Genomic DNA, 23,610 nt, shown 5'->3' on the forward strand with positions numbered 1-23,610 from the left:
CCGGCTGCGCCCCCGCCCCCGCCACCCCCACCCCGGCCCCCAGCCTCCGCCCCACCGCCCTGCCCTGCTTACCCAGTTCGTGCGGCAGCTCATGGCAGAACACTGCCAGCGTGGTGCTGAGGCCGCTGGAGAAGCCGTCGGAGAAGGCGGCGCCTGTGGGTGGCAGGTGGGGGCCGTGGGTCCTGAACAACGCCCGCTCCTCTCCCGGGTACCGAGGTGCCAGCCCCCGCGCCCGCCCTGCACACCTATGGCCAGCCCGTCAGTGAGGTTGTGCAGACCATCTCCCAGAAGAACCATCCAGGTGAAGCTGCCGTCCTGGTGCCCGTGGCTGTGGCCGTGGTGCCCGGGCACAGCTGGTGTGGGCGGGGGCCGACCGCTGTCCTGCTCCCCCCGGCCCTGCGCTCCTGGCTCTGCAGGGAGGACAGCGGAACAGTGTCGGCGACCGCAGGCGGAAGCAGAGGGCCGGGGGCAGCTCTGTCCCCTCCTCCCCTGGCCACCTGGTGCTCTGGCCTGCTGCAGGGCCACGGTGGTGCCATCCTCCGGGTCCGGGTTCCGTGCCCGGCGCTCCTTCGGGGCGTGCCAGCAGCATCTCTGAAACGGGAGGGTTTGGCTCCTGGAGGCGGCGGCAGCTGAGGCAAGGCCACCTCCCCTCTGGGAAAAAGGCACCTGGGACCACAGCCGGCCCCGGGCCCCTCGCGGGGGTTCCCAGGTGGCACCTCCCTGTTTGCTCGCTGACAGGAAGAAGCTGTTGGCCCAGGCGCCAGGCCTGCAGAGGGGCTCGTCACCCGCCCCCGCCCCCGGGCCTGCGGGGCCTGTACTCCGCTAAGGCCCCTGGTCTGGGCGCGGGGGACACGGGTGTCACGCACTGGCCTGGACCTCTGGCGCCGCAGCAGCCCCAGCGCGTTCTCCAGCACGAAGAGCAGGAAGAGGCCTCCCAGCACCGACAGCCCCGGGCCCAGGTCCTCCTCGGGGTGGGCGCCCGGGCCCGCGTGATGCCCTCGTGCCTGTGGGAGAGGAGGTCAGGGCGGGCCCACCTCCCCCCGCCCCGGCAAGGGGACGGAGGGACCTTGGGGCCCGAGAGGAGCAGGGAGGTCCCGGGAGAGGGTCCCGTGGGTGGGGGCAGGCGCGCGGGCAGCGGCTTCACGTACGTGGGGCAGCAGGTGGAGCAGCGCGTCCCCGCAGAGAGTGCCCACGGCCAGGGCGCCCAGGAAGCCCAGCAGGGGCCGCAGCCAATGGGGTCCCAGGAGCCGCAGCAGGAGCAGGGAGAGAGGAGCTGGGAGGCTGAGGAGCAGGACCGCCAGGGCGCTGTGAGTCAGGGCTGGGGAGGACCAGAGTGGGGAGGAGGGGGGAGGGGGCAGAACTCAGTCAGAGCAAGCCTCACCTTGGGGCCCGCTGCCCCCCCCAGGGGATTCGCATGCACTGACCGGACAGTAGGTTCCCAGGGGCGCTGGGGGCCGGCGCCTGGATGCAGACGCGGCTGTCGATCTGGTACAGCAGTGCCGGGCACAGCAGAGCAAACTGCCGAGGGGTCAGCGGGGCCGCGGGGCTCAGGCCGAAGTTGACCAGCAGCTGGGAGCCGTTCAGACACTGCAGAAGGGGGTGGGGGGCTCTGAGAAGTAGGGCTGGGACCTTAAGTATCTGTCCGCGGTGCGGCCTGGACCCCTGCGTCTCCCCCGGACCTGGGCTCGTCTGGCAGGGACAGGGACACTAATGAGTTCATTGATGGGTGACCTACTGTGGACAGCCGGAACCCTCCAAAAGTCAGTTTTGGTTTATTTTTTTGCTTTTTTGGTCACACCCGGCAATGCACATGGGTTACTCCTGGCTCATGCACTCAGGAATTACTCCTGGCGGTGCTCGGGGGACCATATGGGATGTTGGGAATCGATTCCGGTCGGCTGCGTGCAAGGAAAATGCCCTCCCTGCTGTGCTATCGCTCAGGGGACCATATGGGATGCTGGAATCGAACCCGGGTCGGCCGCGTGCAAGGAGTGACCCCTGTGCATCTCCAGGTGTGACCCAAAAAGCAAAAATTGAAAAGAAAAGAAAAGAAAACCCTCAAACATTACCACTTACTAAATTTAAACATTTCAGGTTATCTAAATACCACAGCAGGGGGCTGGAGTGATAGCACAGCGGGTAGAGGTTTTGCCTTGCATGCGGCTGACCCAGGTTCAATTCCCATGATCCTGAGTGCAGAGCCAGGAATAACCCCTGTGCACTACCAGATGTGACCCAAAAAGCAATAAATATTTTATAATAAATAAATAAATGCCACAGCAATGGGCCAGAGGAATAAGGCACTTGCCTGGTATGCAGCCCACCTAGGTTTGTCCCTGGTACCACAGATGGTTCCCCGAGGCACGCCAGTAGTAATGATGCCTGAGCCAGGAGTAGTAAGCCTTGAGCACTGCCCGGTATGGCCCCATAAGTAAATAAAATGCCAGGGACTCAGGGGGCTGGAGTGCAAGGCTGAGGTAACACGTCCCCAAGCATCACCTGGTCCAAGCACCAAACATTCAGTGCTGCACAGCCAATCAGGTTTTGCTGGCTATGGTTCCTGCCCCCCCCCCCCCAGCACTGCCCGGGACACCCCCATCCTGGCAAGAACTAACCTCCCTCCCTCTCTTTTTTTTTCTTTTTGGGCCACACCCAGCGATGCACAGGGGTTATTCTTGTCTCATGCACTCAGGAATTACCCCTGGTGGTGCTCAGGGGACCATATGGGATGCTGGGAATCAAACCCAGGTCGGCCGCGTGCAAGGCAAACGCCCTACCCACTGTGCTATGGCTCCAGCCCCACCTCCCTCCCTCTCTTCCTTCCTTCCTTCCTTCCACTGTTCTTCTGGGGTCCACCAGGCCCATCCTGTCAGCACTTGGGGGGCTTCAGGGCAATGGCAGCAGCACCTCAGAGGCCGTGCCGTGCTAGGGATCAAACCGGAGTCCTGCCCCACGCACCCCTCACCCCTCTACTGTCTCCCCTGCCTTTCTCTTCCCCCTCTTCAGTGCTCATTATACGTACATCCTCATTCAGATGGTCTGCCAGCGAGTGGTCCAGCAGCAGCAGCCTGTGGAAGAGGCCCAGCCCCGAGGGGCCTGGCCCCCGGGGTGCGGACGGGGCCTCTGGCTTGCTCAGGTCCCCCCACCCTGACGGACCTAGCGGCAGCCCTGCCCAGACGTCCACATCCAGCTCTGAGTCCTGCAGCCTGGAAGGGTTGAGAAACCAAGTCAGAGTCGAGTAGGAAATGCCCCCTCGGGAGGTTCCCAGGGTGCTGAGAGACTCAGGACGACCAGCCACTGGCTAGAGCTCCTGAGATCCAGGGACCCAGAAACCGGACCCCTGAGAGTTGGCCATTCATTTATAGGAGGGTCTAGGGGGAAGGAGGCAGGGATAAGAAAAGTGGGGGGGAAAGACTAAAAACACTATAAAATTGGGAGCCTGAGCAAGTCAGTCTGAGCAAGGCACCCCCAAGCCCGGAAGATGATCTAGAGGCTCTAGAAGATGACAGAGTTAGATGGAGCCACAGCACAGCGGGGAGGGTGCTGGCCTTGCACGCAGTGACCCTGGCACCCCATATGGTTGCCCGCGCCCTCCAGGCGTGACCCCTGAGTGCGGAGCCAGGAGTACCCTCTCCCCATCCCCAACAAAACACAGTGGCAATAGAGACTTAGAGACCTTCAAAAAAGATACACAAGTGGTCTGGAAAAAAAGTAACTCCTGGGGCCGGAGTGATAGCACAGCGGTAAGGCGTTTGCCTTGCACTCGACCTACCCGGGTTCGATCCCCGGCATCCCATATGGTCCCCCAAGCACCGCCAGGAGAAATTCCTGAGTGCAAAGCCAGGAGTAACCCCTGAGCATTGCTGGGTGTGACCCAAAAAAGCAAAAAAAGAAAAAAAAAAGTAACTCCAGAGGCTGGAGCAATAGCACAGCGGGGAGGGTGTTTGCCTTGCACGCGACCGACCCGGGTTCGATTCCCAGCATCCCATATGGTCCCCTGAGCACTGCCAGGAGTAATTCCTGAGTGCATGAGCCAGGAGTGACCCCTGTGCATCGCTGGCTGTGACCCAAAAAAGAGAAAAAAAAAAAGTGTGACCCCAGGAGTCTGCTTTGGGGCGGCAGAGCTAGAGCCCCGGGGAGTCCCAGCCAAGGGCAGAGGGCGGGGGTCAGGCGTGTTGGGAGGCGGGGGTACCTGTGTGTGGAGTTGTCTCCAAGTGGCGGGGGGGCCCGGCCCGCTGCGTGCCCCTGGGGGCCCAGGCGCAGCCCCTGCACCCGGCCCAGCCCCAGGCTGTGGAGAAGCCGCGCCAGGCCCCCGGCCGTCAGCGTCCCGTTCTCCCCGTACAGGCCGAACAGCTGGGCCAGGTAATGGTTCTGCTCCTGCTCCGCAGGGCCGAGGTCGGGGGCAGAGCCCCCCGCCCCGCCCAAGGCCACCCACACACACAGGCCGGCCAGCAGCCGGCGCAGCGGCAGCCCCATCGTGGGGTGAGGGCTGCGGGGCTCCGGGTGCAGCTTCTAGTCCCCCTGAGACATCCTGAGCAGCGAGTCCTGGAAGAAAAGCGGGGAGGCAGGTGATGGGTCCCTGTCCCCGCTCCCCCGAGCCCCTCCGCCCTTGCTGGCGCATCCCCCCTGCCCAGCCTCCTGGGGGAGCTTCTCATTCGCTGGGTCTCAGAGCACTGGCCTCACCTGATCCAGAGCTGACCTTCCAGCTGGTCCCCCAGACGCCACCCCCAGCCTTGCGACCTGACCTTGCCCCACCCTCTCGGTCTCCCCTCAGCCCCCAGGACCTCACCCCACTGGCAGCACCAGAGCTGTCACCTCGGGGCTCCGAGGTTCCCGAGGGAGTCAGGACTCAGCCTCCAGGTGCCCAGGTGGAACGGAGGCCACGTCAGAGCGGCCTGAGCTGTGGCAATGGTCAGGCGCCCCCTGCTAGCCCACCTACCTCGGGGCGGGGCCCGGGGAGGGGCCAGTGTGGGAAGGCCCACATCAGAGAGGAGTTAATGGTTCACTGGCCTCTGGGGTGGAGTCAAAGGTCAGTCCCTGGGCCCCCGGGAGGGAGGGGCCACCAGCCGCCTCTGGAGGAGCCACATGGCTGGGAAGAACCTGGACCTTTCCTTCTAGATAACTCACCCACCCCCACCCCGCGGGTCTCCTTCGAGCCCTTCCCTGCCTCCCCGCCCACCCTCTCCCCTCGCCTGCCTAACCCCTGGCCCTGGGTTCTGCTCCTTGCCAACTCCCCCAGAGCCACAGTTCGTGGAAAAATTGGACTCAGGTGGTCCCCAAGCTGGAGAGGGGGCAGGAGCAGCCGCAGGAAGTGGCCGACCGAGACGGCTGGGCAAGATCTGGGCTCTGCGGTCCCCCACCCGGAGGACAAGCCGGGGCCCTGGGGGGGATGCAGGAGGGTCCTGGGCTTGCCTAGGGACCGCCAGGTAAAGGTCAGGAGAGCGACGCTGCTGGGGATGGGTGGTCCCGGGGCTCCGAGGAGGTGGTGGCAGCTCCTGTTACCTGACAGCAGAAGGCAGGGAGACCCAGAGGAAGGGGGAACACAGCTTCCTTGGCTCCAGCTGTGGAAGGTGGGGGGCAGGCAGGCAGGCGGGCAAGGGTCACCTGCAGGGAGGGGGAGAGGAGGGACACTACCTTAAAGGGGCAGGCCTGCTTTGCCGAGGCCTCTTCGCCTGTCACTTCTGTCTCCTCCACCTCCTTAGGGACGCCCCCCCCCCCCATTTCCAAATGCCTTTTTGCTTCCTCAGGAAAAGCCAAGCACCGAGTGGTTAAAGAGCAGTCTCGAGTCCGGGGTGGGGAACGTTTATTTGAAGGAGGGGTTCGACTAGACTCCCACATCATCCATACAACTGACGGCAATTCATTTCTAATGCGAGCGCGGCGGGAAGGGGGCACTGGACCCCAGAGGACAGGCCACTGCAGCGGGCCGATGCGGAGGGAGCGCGGCCCATGGCCCCTCGGTCTGCAGGGAAGTCAAGAGGGTCCCGGCCCCTCCTGCTCGGCGGGCACGGAGGGCTGTCAGGAAGCCTGCCAGGTTCGCGCCCAGGGCAGGAAGGAGGAAGGCCGGCGCGCTATCTCTTGCTGCTCCTCCGTGTTTCTTTGCCGTTACTGACAGGGTTGCTGGAGGGACCGGGAGGGCCGGCGGGCGTGTGGTTGGGCTGGCTTCGGGTGATGCGGGTGCTGGGCGGGTGGGGGGGCGCGTGAGGGGGGTGTGGACCGCCACCAGAGCCTGCTGGGGCATTCAGTCCATTCCCATTCTGGTTCTCAGAGGCTAGTTGGAAAGAGAAAGAAACACAGGAAATTAGAGAACCGAGGCAGGAAAGGGCCCATCCTGATGCCTTCCTCCCTGCAGAGATGGGGTGGTGGAGGAGGAGGAGGAAGAAAAAGAAGAGGAAGAGGGGGCCCGGAGTGATAGCACAGCGGGTAGGGCGTTTGCCTTGCATGCAGCCGACCCAGGCTCAATCCCCGGCATCCCATATGGTCCCCCAAGCACTGCCAGGAGTAATTCCTGAGTGCAAAGCCAGGAGTAACCCCTGAGCATCGCTGGGTGTGACCCAAAAAGAAAAAAAAGAAAAAAGAAGAGGAAGAGGAGGAGGAGGAAGAAGAAGAAGGAGGAGGAGAAAGAAAAGAGGAAAGAGAAGGAGGAGGAAAGGAGGAGAATACAATCACCATCTGAGCCCTGGAGAAGACTCAATTATTTATTTATTTATTTATTTTTTGCTTTTTGGGTCACACCCGGCAATGCACAGGGGTTACTCCTGGCTCATGCACTCAGGAATTACTTCTGGCGGTGCTCAGAGGACCCTATGGGATGCTGGGAATCGAACCCAGGTTGGCCGCGTGCAAGGCAAACGCCCTACCCGCTGGGCTATTGCTCCAGCCCCGATTCAGTTCTTCTGAAAACTGCTATGTGAGGGCTGGAGAGACAGTACAGCAGGTAGGGTGCTTGCCCTTGCATGCAGCTGACCCAGGTTTGATCCCTGGTACTCCCTGTGGTCCCCTCAGCCTGCCTGGAGTGACCCCTGAGTGCAGGACTAGGATTAAGTCCTGAGTACCACCAGTTGTGGACCCAAGACAAAACAAAACAACAAAAGTTAGGAATCATGGGGCTGGAGAGACAGTACAGTGGGTAGAGTGCTAGCTTGCCTTGCATGCAGCTGACCCAGGTTCAATCTCTGGCAATACCATATGGTCACCTGAGGCTATGGGGAGTAATTCCTGGGCACAGCTGGGCGTGGCCCCCAAATCAAACAGGTTTAGCCAGAGAGATAATGCAGCAGGGAGGGCGCTTACATTGCACATGGCTGACCAGGTCTGACCCTCTACATCCCATACGGTCCCCTGAGCCTGCAGGAGTGATCTGAGTGTAGAGCCAGGAGAACCCCTGACACTGCTGTGTGTGGCCCCTAACAAAACAAAAATAAAAGGTTTGGAGTCGGGTGCAGAAGATGACTTCCGAGACCCTGGAACTTAAGGTCACTGCCACTGTGCTCTCCGCCGTGCATTACAGTCATCTGTCTCCTCCACAGACCACAACCTCCTCAAGGCAGGGGCCATCCATACGTTATTCCTGGCACACAGTAGGCGCTTGGTAAATGTTTGTTACATTGGGCTGGAGCGATAGCACAGCGGGGAGGGCGTTTGCCTTGCATGCAGCCGACCCGGGTTCAATTCCCAGCATCCCATAGGGTCCCCTGAGCACCGCTAGGGGTAATTCCTGAGTGCAGAGCCAGGAGTGATCCCTGTGCATCGCTGGGTGTGACCCAAAAAGAAAAAAAAAATTTTTGTTACATAGAAGTAGAGGCCTGCTTTTTGTATATACATATATCCTGATAACCTTAAATAGAGCTGAAGTTGTTAGTGGTTCTCAAGCTATATTCCTAGTTAGCCCTGTCGGTCCACCAACTAACACAAAAGAACAAACGCAAATAAACAAACAAAAAACCCAAAGAGTAATGGCCTTTCCTCGATTCACAGAAAATGTTAGGTGAGTGTATAGTCAGTAAAAAAAAAAAAATCAGTATTGGGGCCAGAGAGATGTACTCAAAGGGTAGAGCATTTGCCTTGAACACAGCTGACTTGGGTTCAATCCCCAATACCCCATACAGTCACCTGAGCACTGTTAACAAGATTCTATCTCCCCAAAATTCAGTACTAAGCTTTCATACTGTATATTTTTGTTAAATCATTTGCATCTAAAGGGAGATGACAAAGTGATAAACATACTGCAAATTACTATTAGGGACAAATAGGCTGAAACATGCTTTACCATATAGATATGTATATACATATATATTTTCAGTAATTTATATGGACATCAAGCAAACTTGATAGTTTTTTTTTTTTTTCTTTTTGGGTCACACCTGGCGATGCACAGGGGTTACTCCTGGCTTTGCACTTAGGAATTACTCCTGGCAGTCCTCAGGGGACCATATGGGATGCTGGGAATCGAATCTGGTTCAGCCGTGTACAAGGCAAATGCCCTCCCCGCTGTGCTATCGCTCCAGCCCCAAACTTGATAGTTTTAATTCAACAGAATTTTTTGTTTGGGGGCCATACCCAACAGTGCTCAGGGGACCATACAGGTTTGGCCACGTGCTAGGCAAGTGCCCTACCTGTCATACTATTGCTCTGGTCCCTAAAATATTTTTCTATTAGCCACCAAGCCAAGGAGACATGGAAGTAAGTGGTAGCACTATTTTCAATGAAAACATGGACACGATGGTAAAGGATGAAGCGCAGAAACAGAGCACAAGCCTTCAAGTGTGAGGAGGCATCGCTTCAAGCCCTTAGCACTGCCTAAATGACACAGAAACCATGGATGTGAACTTTTTTAGGGGGCAGGCCATACCTAGTGGTACTCAAGGCTTACACCTGGCTCTGAGCTCAGGGATTACTCCTGGCTAGGCTCTGGGAACCGTATGTGGTGCCGGGATTGAACCCCGATTGTCAGTGTACAAAGCAGGCACCTTAAGCTCCTGGATGTAAACTGCTTGTTTTTTACAGCTGGGAACGAACCCAGGATCTCATACATGTGGTGCTCTACCAGCATGCCACATGCCAGACCCTAGATGTTCATTTCTTTGTTTTGGGGCCACACCCAGCAGTAGTCATGGCTTACTCCTGGCTCCTCACTCAAGGATCACTCCTGGTAGGGCTTAGGGGATCACATTTGGTGACAGGGATCAAACCTGGGTCAGTTGTGTGCGACGGGATCACCCTACCTGAAATACTATCTCTCTGGTCCCTAGTTGCTACATCTGATAGCCTAGTTCTCCCTCTTGGAGAACCTGGCAAGCTACCGAGAGTTTACTGCCCGCATGGGAGAGCCTGGCAAGCCCCCCCGTGGTGTAGTCATGTGCCAAATACAGTAACAATGATGGGTCTCACTCCCCTATCCCTAAGGAGCCTCTAATGCGCACCATTGGGAAGGACGAGTAAAAATGAGGCTGCTAAAATCTCAGGGCTAGGATGAATGGAGACATTACTGGGCCCGCATGAGCAAATCGTTGATCAATGGGATGACAGTGATACAGTGATTGAGGAAAAAAAAAAACAAGACAAACACACACATATCCTTTAGTCCATCTAAACCAGAAGGGTGGATGTACCTACCCTAAACTAGGCAGCTGGCAGCCACGCAGTTTGGAGAAAGCAAAGTATGCACAGAAGCAAGCGAGTGCCAACGCCCAGGGAGGGAAGGGACAGCAGGGAGATGACCCAGAGGAGCAGAGCAGTAAAATCCATGTTCCCGTGAAGCAGGGACAAAGGAGGCAGTGTTGGTAGGAGCCAACGATCTGCAATAAGGCTGAGTTTCCCACGAGGCCAAAGAAGCAGGGATGTGAAATTCATTTGAGGGAAGAATTATAGACCTGAGGGTTGAGGCCTAGAAGCAAGTTTCTATTTTATGAAGACTGGTGACCCCCGAGGGGCTGAAGCAATAGTATAGGGGTGTAGGGTGTTTGCCTTGCATTGAACCTACCTGGTTTCAAGCTCCGGTATCCCATATGGCCACCAGGGCATCACCAGAAGTGATACCTGAGTGCTGAGCCAGGAGTAACCCTTGAGCACCGCCAAGTGTGGTCCAAACCTCCCCCACTTAAAAAAAAAAAACAAACCAAACCAAAACCAAACCAAACCAAACCATATGCGCTCAGTGTGTGATAGAAGCAGTTTCCCACATCTTTATTACAGGGGACTTGCTGAAGAACTAGATGACGGGCTAGAGAGACAGTGTAGCATATAGGAGAGTACAGGGGCAAACGCCCTACCCCCTGTACTACTGCTTCGGCCCCTCGGGGGTCGCCACTCTTCATAGAATAGAAACTTGCTTCTAGGCCTCAACCCTTAGGACTATAATTCTTCCCTCAAGCGAATTTCACGTCCCTCCTTCTTTGTTCTCTTGGGGAACCTGCCATACTTGTAGCAAATTTGGGGTTGATCCCCAGCACCACGTATGGTCCCCAAATTACCTCCAGGAGTGATATGTTTTGTTTGTTTTTGTTTTGGGCGGCAAGACCCGGTAATGCTCAGAGATTCCTGGCTCTGCGCTCAGGAATCAGGGACCATATGGGATGCTAGGGATGGAACCTGGGTCAGCTGCCTGCAAGGCAAACATCCTACTGCTGTATTATCTCTCTGGTCCCTCCAGGAGTGAATCTTGAGCCAGAGCCAGAAGTAGAGACCACTGCCAGTATAGCCTAAAATACACCCCCCATAAAAACCAAAAAAGCAAAAAACCTAGAGTAGAAGGAGATATATTGAGAGTTTTGCAAAAGGAACAAGAGAGGGGCCGGAGTGATAGTACAGCGGGGAGGGCGTTTGCCTTGCATGCAGCAGACCGGGGTTCGATCCCCGGCATCCCATATGGTTCCCCCAGCACCGCCAGGAGTAATTCCTGAGTGCAGAGCCAGGAGTAACCCCTGAGCATTGCAGGGTGTGACCCAAAAAGCCAAAAAGGAACAAGGGAAATGCAGCTTTCCAGATTGGGAGCATGAGAGAGAGAGCTAGATGATGAAAGGGAAAGGAAGAAAAACGAGTTTACCTGTAGGAGCCGTCGGGGCTCCAGTGGTAGGTGGGGAGGCGGTAGGGCTGTTATCGTTCTGCACCTGAAGGCACAAATCACACACTCATCCCTTGCCGCCCTTCGTGATTCCCGGCCTCCCTATTCCCCACGCGGCCACAGCATTACCGTCTTGCTGGGAGCCTGCTGGGTGCTGTACTCTGGGTTTGGCTCACTGAAGTTCGGAACCTCAGAATAAACCATACAGAATCTGCAAGGGAAGAAAAGCTTTGGGATCATCCTGGGGTCACTGTGGGAAGCCTCAGAAAGGTCCCGAGAAGGATTGGACAGTACAGCCTCGGGCTGCCTCCCTGCAGGCTAACATTCCCCGCCCTGCCCCTGCCTGCCAGCTGCTTTCACATCTGAATCCCCTCACTTACTCTCCAATCTTCTGAAGATCACCCCCACGACCCGTGTACAATGTCAGACAACCTTTGAACACTGAAGCGTACCTAGTGGGGGACACAAGGAACAGGATTCAAAGTACTCGAAAGAGTTGCAGGGACTGTTCATCCCACCCTGCCCTTGGATAGCCCGAGAGTCCCCTGAGGGGGCTCACCCTTTGGTGAGTCGGATAATGTCCCCCGGCTGGATTAGGTTGCCCACGTCGTCCCAGACGGAGATGTTGATGCTGCCCGTTTTGTCTGCCACTTTGCAGGTGCGAACCTCGTGGCCGTCCTTTGTCTTGGTCACTCGGCCTGGAAGGAACAGATAAATGGGAGAGATGGTGGTCAGAGGAACAAGACCTGGGTCGGTGGGGGAGGGAAAAGGTGTGCTGACAGTCCGAAACAAGTTCCCCTCCTCAGGTGGGCAGATAGGTGCTGGGGCGGGGGGTGGGTGACGGAGGGAGGGGTCAGCCAGCACCATGGAGAGGGACCCAAGTGAAAAAAATCCTGTGGTCCTGGAGACTCGGACTGGCCAGGCAATGACTGTAGCACTGCAGCACTGTCTTCCCGTTATTCATCGATTTGCTCAAGTGGGCACTAGTAACGTCTCCATTGTGAGACTTGTTGCTGTTTTTGGCATATCAAATACGCCACGGGGAGCCTGCCAGGCTCTGCCATGCGGGCGAGTTACTCTCAGTAGCTTGCCGGGCTCTCCAAGAGGGATGGAGGAATCGAACCCAGGTTGGCCGCATGCAAGGCAAACGTCCTACCCGCTGTGCTATCCTCCAGTCCAATCTTCCTTAAATCCAACTGCAGGGCCAGAGAGGCAGTACAGCAAATTGGGCATTTTGGTCTACCAGGTTCAATCCCTGGCACTGCATTATGGTCCCCTGAGCCCCCATCCAGGAGTGATCCTTGAGCACAGAGCCAGCAGTAAGCACTGAGCACCACGGGTGTGGCCCAAAGCAACAAAAACCAACCCCCAAAACTCAACTTGCAGTTAATTCTCCACCGGAGAGGGCACTAGGAGAGACTGGTGACGAGGGGTGTCTTTCCGAGCACCGTGCCATTCTGGGAGTGAGTTAAGGACCCAGTAGGTGCTTCCCCCGCCCATTCCCACCCTTGAGGATTCCCACCCGCGCGGGAGGGGAGGGTGAGCGCGGAGTGATGCCCCTCCCCCGCCCCTCAGCGCAGTCACCTGTCTCCAGTACAATGAAGATGAGGTTCAGGTTTTTGAGCCCGGGCTTGATATCCTTCACAAAGGTCTCCGTCGTCATGCTGCCCGAGCCTCGGTACCCCACTAGAGGGGGGAAACGGGGAGTGAAGGCTCAACCCACGAGCCGTCACCCTCATGCTCCACTTCCCAGGGCCTACCGACAAACAAAACTAGGCTGGGATCAGGCAGCTGCAACCCCTCTAACTCTTCCAAGTTAGGAACGTGGGAACGAACTTCCCCGGGGGCCTCCGAATCCACGATCGGAACTGGAGCGGGAAGAGGTGGGGGGGTCGCTGGCGCGGCTGCGGCGGAGCTGTAGGGCTCCCCCCTCCCAAGATGCTTTTCTCGAAAAGTCGGGGAGCCGATGGAGACGGAGCTACGGAAGCTGGTGCAGAGCCGGGGAATGGAATCTTACTCGCCAAACCTTCCCGAACCCTTACCGGGACAACCCGGGACGCGGGATCCCCCCACCCCCACTCCCAGCCCACCCCCCTACCCTGCTAACCGGCTCGCCAGTGCACGCTGCTGAGCCGCCCGCAGGGGGAGCCACAGGCTCCGCTGCCGCCGGATGCCGCCCAATGGAACGCGGGAGTATGGACATTCCCGGAAGTTTCCCCCTGGCTCCCCGCTCTGCGCCCCTCCGGCCAATCAGCACCGGCCGCCTATCCCGCCCAACCAATCAGCATCTGAGATCCTCCTCCGCGCAGGGGGCGGATTTCAGATATTAAAGGAGCCTGCGACACGATTCACAGAGAAAGGAGAAAGGTGGATCACCCCATGGATCACCAGGGGGCGCCTCGGATTCCGATTTTCCTTTGCTATACTATGAGAAAGCACTTAGGGTTCTGTCTCTTCTTGAAGAGACAGTGAAAACAAGGACTGAGGTTTTGGAATTCGATGAACAAAAGTCTTCAAAAGTCCCGATTCGATACTTCATTTTTCATCGACAACTCTTAAATATCTAACTGCCTTTTGTAGATGAGAAAACGTAAGTGTTATATATAAAATAATGCCCAGCACAGCGGGCAGTTTCCTCCCACTCCTGCTCTAACCCTCATTTTCATTCCTGGTTTGGGATCCTATTCTATAATGCACTATTCCATTCGGGCAGTGTCCCGGAAAAAAGGGCATTCATGGCCAGCATCTCTTGAAAAGGGGGCATTCACGCCTGAGACAGACAATAGGGCTACTCACCCTCTTGGGAAGCAAAGCAACCAGGGTTCAGAGAGCAACATTCGCGATAGTCCAAGTTCCAAATGCACCGATCTCTCTAGATCTGAGGCTCCCAGGGAGCAGGAAAGTGGCCAGGCCGTAAGGACTTGCTATAGTCAACAAAAAGGTAACTAGGTCTGTAATATTCTGTATAAACCAAGTGCGTAGAAATAAACTAAAGTGCATTAGCACTTGCTCAGCAGATATCCATAACTAATGCCTATTTAATATCAGGTTAACCTAAGAGGACATATAATTTTAATTCCTAGACTTAATTAATTCCTTACCTTTTCCTAGAGCGCTTTAGACTCCACCTTGACTTTCCTCGCAGCCCAGGTTCTCTCCCGCCCACACCCCCAACCACCGTGTTGTTTCCTAAGGAAATCAAACCACAGCCCAGGAAGAGGGACATTTTGTTTCCCTTCTCTCCCCGTAGGTGTTTCAGGGAAACTCTGCGCGTGTTTGGGGAATCCAACGTCCATGTGGCAATATTGCGGCTAGAAAAAAAGGAGGGCAGGCCGGAGGGTACCCTAAATCAAAGCTCTGCGGTCAGACACTCCCCTAATCCCCACCCGGTTGTCGCCTTGTTGACTACAGATTCCACTCCCATGACTATGAGTCATAGGGTCGGGAGGCTCCAGGATGCTAACCACGACTCTGGAAACCCAAGAGTGGGCCTGCGGATGCAGGTCACCAAGCAGGCCAGCCTCCTCGCGACGGTCCCGCGCCCAGCCGCTCCAGCCTTAGCGCACGGGCTACGTTCACCCTTTCAAAGTGAAGAATGACCTTTGGGGGAGCTGGCCGAGGCCGGGGCTCAGCCCAGACAATTCACGCTGGAAAGAGCATAGAGTTTTCCCTCCCAAATGGCTATACAGTCCTCGTTAAGGACCATAAGGACTTCCGGCCTAAAGCGGAGGCCAGGCTAGCCTTTTCCTCTCCTCGTTGGCCGCGCCAGGCGACTCGTCTGGGATGGAGTGAAGCCGAGAGGCGGGGTTTGGTGACGCGCTTCCGTCGGGTTGCGTAGCAGCGGTGGGCGGGGCCGGGGAATCTGTCTCCGGCCGCGACGAGTGGTCGGGGCGTTCTTCCCTCTCCTTCCCCTTCCCCTTCCCCTCCCAGGACGGACTGGGACCCGGGTCCGGGGCTCTCCGGTGGCCGCTGCGGCCCCAGCTCCACCGGGCCGGGGTTCGGAGAGTCCAGACCGCTTCCAGGGCGGTGCGTACTGCGCCTGCGTGGGCTCCCACCGAAAGGAGGGTGTGGGAGGGGAGTGGGGGGGGGCGAGGTCCCAGGGGGATTGGGGCGGGGGTCGCCATTCAGGAGGTCAGGGGAGGGGTGGGGTGTATAGAGATGGCGAACGGAGCGAGGGCGCCGCGGTCGGGGACGCCCAGAGGTGAGGAGGGGTCGCGGGCGGGTGGGATCCGGGCGGAGGAAGCAGGGGAGCGTGGAGAAGTGCGGGCGGGGGCCCGGCCTGGCCGGGTGGGGGGGGGCACCGTTGGCGGCGGGGGGGGAAACGACGTGGTGTTGCAGTGGTCAGTGATGGGCGGCCGGGCGCGGGGAGGAAGGGGCCCGGGGAGCAGCCTGGCCGGGGCGGCGCAGCCCGAGCCCCCGCCCGCGGCGCGCCAGGGCTTCTTGGCGGCTCTCCCGTGCCTTGTCTTTGGCAGCCGTGTCGCCCTCCTCCACTCCTTCCCCTCTCGCGCTCCCTCCCGCCCTTCCGCCGAGGAATCTCGGCATTCCTCGCATCCCTGCCCTGCCTCTCCAGCCTGGCGCGGGCCGCTGGCGCGGCGCACCGGAAGGCGCCCCCCTCGCCCCCCGGCCCGGGCGCTGGGGGGCCGGAGGGGCGGGCACGGCCCAGGCCTTGGGCCCGAGGGGCGGACCGACATCTTTTTCGCTCCGACGCCGACTTCCACGTCCCAGCAAACGTGGCCGCCTGACGAGCCCCTGCGCCACCCGCCGCCCCCGAGTCCCGCCCGGGAGGGGGGAGACCGCGAAACCCTTCCCCGTCACAGGTGGTTTGAAGAATCTGACAATAGGGGCAAGAAACGGATCGAGTCGCTAACTGATTTTTTTTTTTTTTGGTTTTTTTCCCCTCCCCACCCCCCCCAAATAGGAATGGGGGGAGGGGGATTAGAGCGAGGGAATTTGAGTGATGCAATAATGGTGCTACATTCTGTGCCCAGCCGACCTTGTGGCCGGGCGGGGTTCCCAGGAATTGAAAAGAAGAAACAAGCTTTTTACAAGCATTTCCTATTCAGCCCTCAGAACTCTAAACTTAGTGTTTTTGTTGCTACAAAGAAAAAAAAAAAAGGCGGGGGTGGGGGGAGGGCAAAGGAGAGTGCCGCGGATAGGGTTCTTCTTGCTTTGAGTGCCGCCAGCCCGGATTCTTGCCCATCACTGAGCGCCACCAGAAGTGATCCCTGAGCACAGAGCCAGGAGTAGCCCAGAGCATCCCCCGGTGTGTTTCAAAAACAAACCCACAAACAGCCTCCCCCAAATTTAACCAGAAAATGGGGGGGTCGTTTGGGGGAGGTGCTTTTGTTTTATTCCTGGCTCTGCTGGGAAGTTACTCCTGACAGGGCTCAGGGGACCAGATGGGAGTCCCTCCAGGGACTGAACCGGGGCCTGCTGTATGCAAGGCAGTGCCTTACCTGCAGAACTATCAAAGTCTAGAAAGAGGTTTTTTTTTCCCCCCTTTTTAGGTTACATCCGGCGATGCACCAGGGTTACTCCTGGCTCTGCACTCAGGAATTATCCCTGGCGGTGTTCAGGGGACCCTGTGGGATGCTGGGAATCGAACCCGGGTCTGCCGCGTGCAAGGCAAACGCCCTACCCACAGTGCTATTGCTCCAACCCCTAGAAAGAGTTTTATAAGCATTTACTATCCAGCCCTTAGTACTTAAAGTTAGTATTCAGTTACTACCAACACCCCCCCCCCCAAAAAACACAAAACCCCAAACAAACCCTTAAAGATAGGAGTATTAAGTATGCTTTTACCTTTTTTTTTTTTTTTTTGGTTTCCTTTTTGGGCCGTATCTGGCAGTGTCCGGGCCTTGGCTCCACTTAGGAATTACTTCTGGGATGCTGGGGATTGAACTGTCCACAGTATTGTCCATACTGTCCAGCCTACCCCCGCTCCGGCCCCCCCCCACTTTTTTTTTTCCTTTTTGGATGGAAAACGACCCCAGCGTTGCACAGGGGTTACTCCTGGCTCATGCACTCAGGAACTACTCCTGGCAGCGTTCAGGAGACTATATGGGATGCTGGGAATGGAATCCGGGTCGGCCGCGTGCAAGGCAAACATCCTACCCACTGTGCTATCGCTCCAGCCCCTCCACTTTTTTTTTTTTTAATTAAAACATTTTTTTGGTTTTATGGTCCAGCTTTTTTCTTTTCTCTTTTTTAAAATCTCATTTAATTTTCAGGGCAACAAAGAAAGTATATGAGACATTTTCCTACTTGGCAGGTGAAGAAATTGAGAACGATACATGGTTACGTGGCTTGTATAAAGTCATATAATGGCCAGAGTTGGGAGCAGAACAGCAGAACCAGAGTCTTCAGATTTCTGGGTGTCTTAGTTGCCAAATGCTGTTCTGCCCAAGGGATCCTTGTTTTCTCCCCCGTAGCCCCAAACTGCTTTCCTAATCTGAAACTTGAGGCTACAAGATAGCACAGCTAATAGCACTGGCATTTATTCCTTTTTTTTTTTTTTTCTGGTTTTGTTTTTGGACCACACACCCCGCTGTGCTCTGGGATTACTCCTGGTAGGGTTTGGGGGACCATATGAAATGCTGAGGATTGATCCAAGGGTGACACCCTACTGGCGGTGTGCCGGGCAGATGCCCTACCCACTGCACTGTGGCTTCAGTCCACCCGCAGCATTTACCTTTGAGGTGCAGGCACCGGTTTTGGGAGAAAGGGTGGAAAGGGAGGAACATAACCGCTCTCCTTGCCCTGTATATATAGGGAACATTTTTTTTCCCCCTCATTATCTCAGATTTTTTTGTTTTGGCGCTCAAGAAACTTTTTGTTTGTTTTTGGGGCCACACCCAGCTGTGCTCACGGGTTATTCCTGGCGTTTGGGGGACCACTTGGAATGACAGAATCGAACCCAAGTCAGCCGTTTGCCTACCCCCACTGTACTATTTGTTTTGTTTTATTTTTTCGCTATACCAGCTTGCTTTGTACTTACTCCTGTTTGTGCTCAGGGATCTCTCCTGGCAGGGCACGGGACCTTTTGTGGTGCCTGGGGCTCACTTGCCTTGCATGTGACCAGGTAGGTCACATGCAAGGCAAATACTTTTCCTGCTGTGCTCTTTGTCTAGCCTTCAACACACTCTAAGGGGGGCTGGAGCGATAGCACGATAGCACAATGGGTAGGGCATTTGCCTTGCATTCAGTCGACCTGGGTTCGAGTCCCAGCATCCCATATGGTCCCCTGAGCACCGCCAGGAGTTCCTGAGTGCAAGCCAAGAGTAACCCCTGTGCATCGCCAGCTGTAATCTGAAAAGCAAAAAAATAAAAATAAATAAAACTGTGGGTTGTGATTAAAAAAAAAAAAAAAAAAAACACTTTATGGAGCCGGGGATTAAACTTGGTTCTGCATGCAGAATACTCACTCCAGCCCTTTGAACACCCCCCACCCCCGGGTTCATATCTCTGATGATTTACTTTCATTATTGGTCACATCTGGGGCTTAGCTCCTGGCTCTGTGCTCAGAGAGCATTCCTGGGAGTGAGGGGCAGGATGATTATATGCCATCCCGAGGAGGTCCCATGTACAGGGTAAGGTAAGTGTCTTACCTATTACACTATCTTTCTGGCCCTAGTTTGTGTTTTATATATTTAAATCATCATTCTGTTTCTTTCTTGAAGCTACTGATAGACATTTGATGGTCAGGAAAAGTATGAAAAATTGCTATTCCTTATAGTGCGAGAGGTTTTTTTGTTTGCTTGTTTTGTTTTTTTCTTAGGGTCATACCCAGGGCTGCTCAGGGTTTACTCCTGACTCAGTAATTATTCCTGGCACTGCTGGGAGCCCTATGGGATGCCAAGATTGAACCCAGGTTGGCTGCGTGCAAGGCAAGCGCCCTCGCCGCTGTAGTATCTCTCCAGCCCTAGTGTTGGGAGATTCTTGTTTGTTTTTGAGCCACACCTGATGGTGCTCTGGGCTTACTCCTGGCTCTGCTCAGGGATCGTTCCTGGCGGTGCTTGTTATGCCTTATCAGTACGAACCCAGGTGGACCACATACAAGGCAAACACCCTACTCGCTATACTATATCATTCCCTGCCCTTTGGGCTCCACTCAGGGATCCTCCTGGAGGGTGTGGGGGACTATATGGGGTTCTGGGGATTGAAGTGCTGTTGGCCACATGCAAGGCAAGCATCCGACCTACTGTATTATAACCCTGGTCCCCAAATTAAAAAAAAAAAAACCACCTAATTAGGAATATATGCTCACTGCTTTTTTGTTTTTTTGTTTGATTTTGGACCACATCCTGCACTGCTCAAGTCTCACTCCTCCTGATAGTGCTCAGGGAACCTTATGTGGTGCTGGAGATGCAGCCCGGTTAGTCAGTCATGTGCAAGGCCCTGCTTTTCTTCCTTTTGTTTTTTTGTGGGGTGGGATGGGGGGGCCACACCCGGCGATGCTCAAGGGTTATTCCTGGCTCTTTTCTCAAGAATTACTCCTAGCGGTACTCGGGGGACCATATGGGATGGTGCTAAAGATTGAATCCTGGGGGGCTGGAGCGATAGTATAGCTGTTACGGCGTTTCCCATGCACGTGGTCGACCGGGTTCGATTCCCAGCATCCCATATGGTCCCCTGAGCATTGCCAGGAGTAATTCCTGCGTGCAGAGCCAGGAGTAACCCCTGTGCATCGCCGAAGTGACGCAAAAAGCAAAAAAAAAAAAAAAATTTGAATCCTGGTTTGTCTCATACAAGCAAACACCATTGTTTTTTTTTTTTTCTTTCTTTGTTGGTGGTGTTGAAGCAATGAAGTTTTTAATTGGAACTGATTTAGAAAGCTGTGAGGGTGGAGTTCATGCCCAATTCAATTAGCTTAATGAATGGTGAATAAATAGCAGTACTCCTACATTATTAAAAAAAAATAGAGGGGCTGGAGTGATAGCACAGCGGGTAGGTCGTTTGCCTTGCACGCAGCAGACCCGAGTTCGATTCCCAGCATCCCATATGGTCCCCTGAGCACCGCCAGGAGTAATTCCTGAGTGAAGAGCCAGGAGAGACTCCTGTGCATTGCCGGGGGTGACCTAAAAAGCAAAAAATAATTTTTAAAAAATTTTTTTAAAAAAAAGAAAAACCTGTGAGTGGTGAGAAAGGGTAAAGTACATGTTTGAGAGGGAACACAGGCTTCTCCGGAGTGGAAATAGCAAGCAAAGAAACATAGAAACAAGCGTGTCCCAGGGAGAATATGGGCCTGAAGACCAAGCCAACATCATTTTCATTGTACCATGGCTCCAGCCCCATCAGACAGCTACTTCTAGACCCCCTATTACCTACCTTAAAACAATTTTTTAGCTAACTGGCTTTTTATTATTTTTTTGTTTGTTTTACTTTTGGGCCAGACCTGGTGGTGTTGCTCAAGGGACTATGACCTTCTGGTGTCAGGATCGAACTTGGTGCTTCCTGCGTGCAAAACACACACTCCGCTTGCTGAGCTGTCTCTCTGGCACCTCTGTTTCACTTACGGGGGCCACACTGGTTGCTTGGGAACTGCTGTTGCTTCCTCAGTTGTGTGCAGAACAAGTGCCCTAACTCCTATGCTACCTCCCCCGCCCTCCACTATATATATATATATATATATATGGGCTTTTAAAAATTTTGTTTAGGGCCACAGCTGGCTATGCTCAGGCTTTACTTCTTGCTTTGTGCCCAGGGATCACTCTTAGCTATGCTTGGGGGACCATGTGCATGTATTGTCTACTCCTGGCAGTGCTGAGGGGACCATACGGGATGCTGTGGATTGAACCTAGGCAGTCCACATATAAGGCAAACACCCGTGCTGTACTGTCTGTCGGGCCCCTATTTGGAAAATTTGATTTCGGTACTGTAATTAAAAAAAAATTCATATTTGAGTTTTAGGCATATAGTGTTTCAGTACCAATCCTACCACCAGTTTCCCTTTATTACATTTTATTTTATTTTTGTTCTTGGGCCACACCCAGGATTCTCAGGATTACCCCTGGCTCTGTACTAAGGGATCTCTCCTGGTGGTGCTGGGGAACATATAGGGTATTGGGAATTGAACCTGGGTCAGCCATGTGCAAGGCAAACGTCCTATCAGCTGTATGCTGTGTAATCCAGACCCTCCTGTTTGTTTGTTTATTTATTTATTTATTTATTTTGCTTTTTGGGTCACACCCAGCGATGCTCAGGGGTTACTCCTGGCTTTGCACTCAGGAATTACTCCTCGCGGTGCTTGGGTGACCATATGGGATGCCGGGGATCGAACCCGGGTCGGCCGCGTGCAAGGCAAACACCCTACCTGCTGTGCTATTCCTCCAGCCCCAGGTCTTTGTTCTGTTTTTTGTTTTTTGTTTTTTGTTTTTGGGTCACAACTGGCGATGCTGTTCCACCACGGGCAAGGCAAACTCCCTACACTCTACCATCTCTCTGGCCCTACCCCCCTTTTTAAATGAGGTTTTAAATTTAATGTATTTTTGTTGTTTGGGGGCCACACCTGGCAGTGCTCAGGGGCTGGCTCTGTGCTTGGTAGTGGCTCTTGGTGGTTCCTGGAGCAATCATCTGTGGTGCTGGAGATTGAACCTGGGCCTCCCACGTGCAAGTCATGTGCTCAGTCCATTGAGCGATCTCTCCTGTCCTACACCTTGAGTATTCTTGAGCATCTTCTCCTGGTGACGTAGTATTTCTAGGGACTGGATGATAGTACATCCACTGCTTAGGGCATTTGCCTCACTCTCAGACGACCCAGGTTCTTTCCCCACATGAGCGTTGCCGGGAGTGACCCCTTGAGTGCAGAGCCCCGAAGTAGAACAAACAAATCAAACGATAGTATTTACAAATTGGGCATAGTGCCAGTTTTTTTGCTTATCTAGGTAGGCTGTGCATCAAACCCAGGGCCTCACGTGCAAGGCAAGTGCTCTATTGCTGAGCCACACGCCAGGCCCCAGAATATTTCTTTACTTGCAATGTTTTGTTTTTGTTTTGGGACATATTTGTCAGAGCTCAGGAATCCTAGTACTTCGGGGTCTCTGTGTAGTGCCAGGGATTGAACCTGGGTCAAATATGTGCAAACCGTATCCCTGGTACTATCTGGTACGCTTGAAATGATTTATGTGGAAGCACTTTGGAAGAAGCAAAGAATCATACAGTATTTGTAGCCAGAGTCACTGACAATACTTGAATACACTAATAAAAGGATCATTTTCTAGCTTGAGTCGTGTGTGTGTGTGTGTGTGTGTGTGTGTGTGTGTGTGAAGTAGTTACTTGAAACTCAAAGACACGAGGGGAGAGAGAGCAAATCAAAAATCGGTGTACGAGACAGAACTTGTACAACTTCTGCAGAATGGAAAAATCCTCTATCTTTGATCTTTTTTTTGTTTTTGTGTTTTTGTTTTTGGGTCACACCCAGCGATGCACAGGGGTTACTCCTGGCTCTTCACTCAGGAATTACCCCTGGCGGTGCTCAGGGATGCTGGGATTAGAACCGGGTTGGCTGCGTGCAAGGCAAACGCCCTACCCGCTGTGCTATGGCTCCAGCCTCCTATCTTTGATCTTTTTATCTCTCCCTCCCAGTATGTTTTAAGTCTCCTAGATTGGGATTCCTTAGGTTCTGTCACTTTTATTTGCTGGTTTTTGGACCACACCAAGTGGATGCTCAGGAGTTACTCCTGGCTCTGCACTCAGGAGTTACTCCTGGCAGTGCTTGGGGGGACCATATGGGATGCTGGGAATTCAGCCTGGGTCAGCTGTGTGCAAGGCAAGAGCCCTATCAAATGTGCTATCTCTCCTGCCCCCGACGCCATTTCTAGAAGGCAGTCCTGTGCGCCTGGCCCGGGAAGCTATGGTCCCTAGTGAAGTTGTGTCATCTAACCCACAAACATTCATGTCCAGGTCTGTCCAGTTCGAAGTGGAGGCAGTTCCCCTGACTCACTTCTTTTTTTTCTTCCTTGTTCCTGTTAATAGAGTGCTCCTGATTGTGACATCACATTCGTCCCTTTGGCGATGGAACTGGTCACTAGGAAGGAAGGCTCAGTTGGAGAATAGCCAACAAGATGGGTCACTGGAAGTGTCTCTTGTGTGGCACTGAGTGGAGGCCTCAGGGGGTTGGAGCCTTGTGATCAGGGAACCTGCCCCCCAACACTTGGAAGGTAAAGATCCCTGATTTAGAACCCCATTAGATGCTTTATCTCTCTTTGCTAATCTGGGTTCCTTTTGCTTTTGACAATCTGGTTCTTAAAGGCTCCTTTCTACATAAAGCTTTCCGTGACTAACACACAGATACACATCTTCCGTACTCAGGGTTCACTCCTGACTAGGCCTGGGGGACTAATGGGCTTTCAGGGATCTGACCTCGGTTACCTTGTGTAAACTCCCTATCAACTGTACTCTCTCTCTGGTCTTACTGTCCGCATTTTAAAGCATGTGCAGTAAAAATTCCGGCCTGAGCCACTTATCCAATGCCTTTGGAATAGTGGAGTGGCACTTACTGCTTTTGGACATTGACATCCTTCAAGTACTTGGCAATATGGATTTTGTAT

General features: G+C 54.7%; 3 protein-coding genes across 6 annotated transcripts in view; 1 reads left to right on the top strand and 2 right to left on the bottom strand.

The window, feature by feature from the left end:
• The window catches only part of SLC39A5 (solute carrier family 39 member 5), a 10,689-nt gene extending 5,033 nt beyond the window's left edge, over positions 1-5,656 (bottom strand). The window contains exons 1-9 of the mRNA XM_004601928.2: positions 5,503-5,656; positions 4,193-4,545; positions 3,023-3,206; positions 1,425-1,587; positions 1,149-1,318; positions 867-1,004; positions 498-591; positions 246-410; positions 73-153 (exon numbers count right to left, since the gene is read on the bottom strand). Coding sequence (XP_004601985.2) covers positions 73-153; positions 246-410; positions 498-591; positions 867-1,004; positions 1,149-1,318; positions 1,425-1,587; positions 3,023-3,206; positions 4,193-4,476 — 1,279 coding nt within the window. The 5' untranslated portion in view covers positions 4,477-4,545; positions 5,503-5,656. The remainder of the gene's footprint in view (positions 1-72; positions 154-245; positions 411-497; positions 592-866; positions 1,005-1,148; positions 1,319-1,424; positions 1,588-3,022; positions 3,207-4,192; positions 4,546-5,502) is intronic.
• Positions 5,657-5,806: 150 nt separating this feature from the next.
• NABP2 (nucleic acid binding protein 2) lies at positions 5,807-14,714 on the bottom strand. 2 transcript variants are annotated; one of them, XM_055127244.1, is made up of 8 exons: positions 14,164-14,714; positions 13,859-13,986; positions 12,647-12,748; positions 11,622-11,760; positions 11,443-11,514; positions 11,192-11,273; positions 11,045-11,108; positions 5,807-6,271 (listed from the first exon to the last, which is right to left on the bottom strand). In XM_055127244.1, the coding sequence occupies exons 3-8, from the start codon at positions 12,723-12,725 to the stop codon at positions 6,072-6,074; spliced, it is 636 nt and encodes a 211-aa protein (XP_054983219.1). In that variant the 5' UTR covers positions 12,726-12,748; positions 13,859-13,986; positions 14,164-14,714; the 3' UTR covers positions 5,807-6,071. The 2 variants fall into 2 exon arrangements, with proteins under 2 accessions (XP_054983219.1, XP_054983218.1); XM_055127243.1 differs by lacking the exons at positions 13,859-13,986; positions 14,164-14,714 and adding an exon at positions 13,170-13,309.
• Positions 14,715-14,888: 174 nt separating this feature from the next.
• RNF41 (ring finger protein 41) overlaps positions 14,889-23,610 on the top strand; it is a 35,826-nt gene continuing 27,104 nt past the window's right edge. The window contains exons 1-2 of one of the 3 annotated variants that reach the window (XM_055127240.1): positions 14,889-15,088; positions 23,036-23,220. The gene's annotated coding sequence lies outside the window, so the exon portion shown is untranslated. Of the gene's footprint in view, positions 15,089-15,144; positions 15,264-23,035; positions 23,221-23,610 lie in introns of those variants that run through there. The other 2 variants (XM_055127241.1, XM_055127242.1) reach the window with 2 other exon arrangements.

Source organism: Sorex araneus, chromosome 2 (genome assembly GCF_027595985.1).
Source record: "Sorex araneus isolate mSorAra2 chromosome 2, mSorAra2.pri, whole genome shotgun sequence".
Lineage (NCBI taxonomy): Eukaryota > Metazoa > Chordata > Mammalia > Eulipotyphla > Soricidae > Sorex > Sorex araneus.

Coding starts and splice junctions, on each gene's coding strand:
- NABP2 (XM_055127244.1), bottom strand. CDS start 12,725: ATGACGACGGAGACCTTTGTGAAGGATATCAAGCCCGGGCTCAAAAAC. Junction 11,515..11,621: donor ATTATCCGACTCACCAAAGG/GTGAGCCCCCTC, acceptor GTCCCCCACTAG/GTACGCTTCAGTGTTCAAAG. Junction 6,272..11,044: donor AGCCCCGACGGCTCCTACAG/GTAAACTCGTTT, acceptor CTTTCCAACTAG/CCTCTGAGAACCAGAATGGG.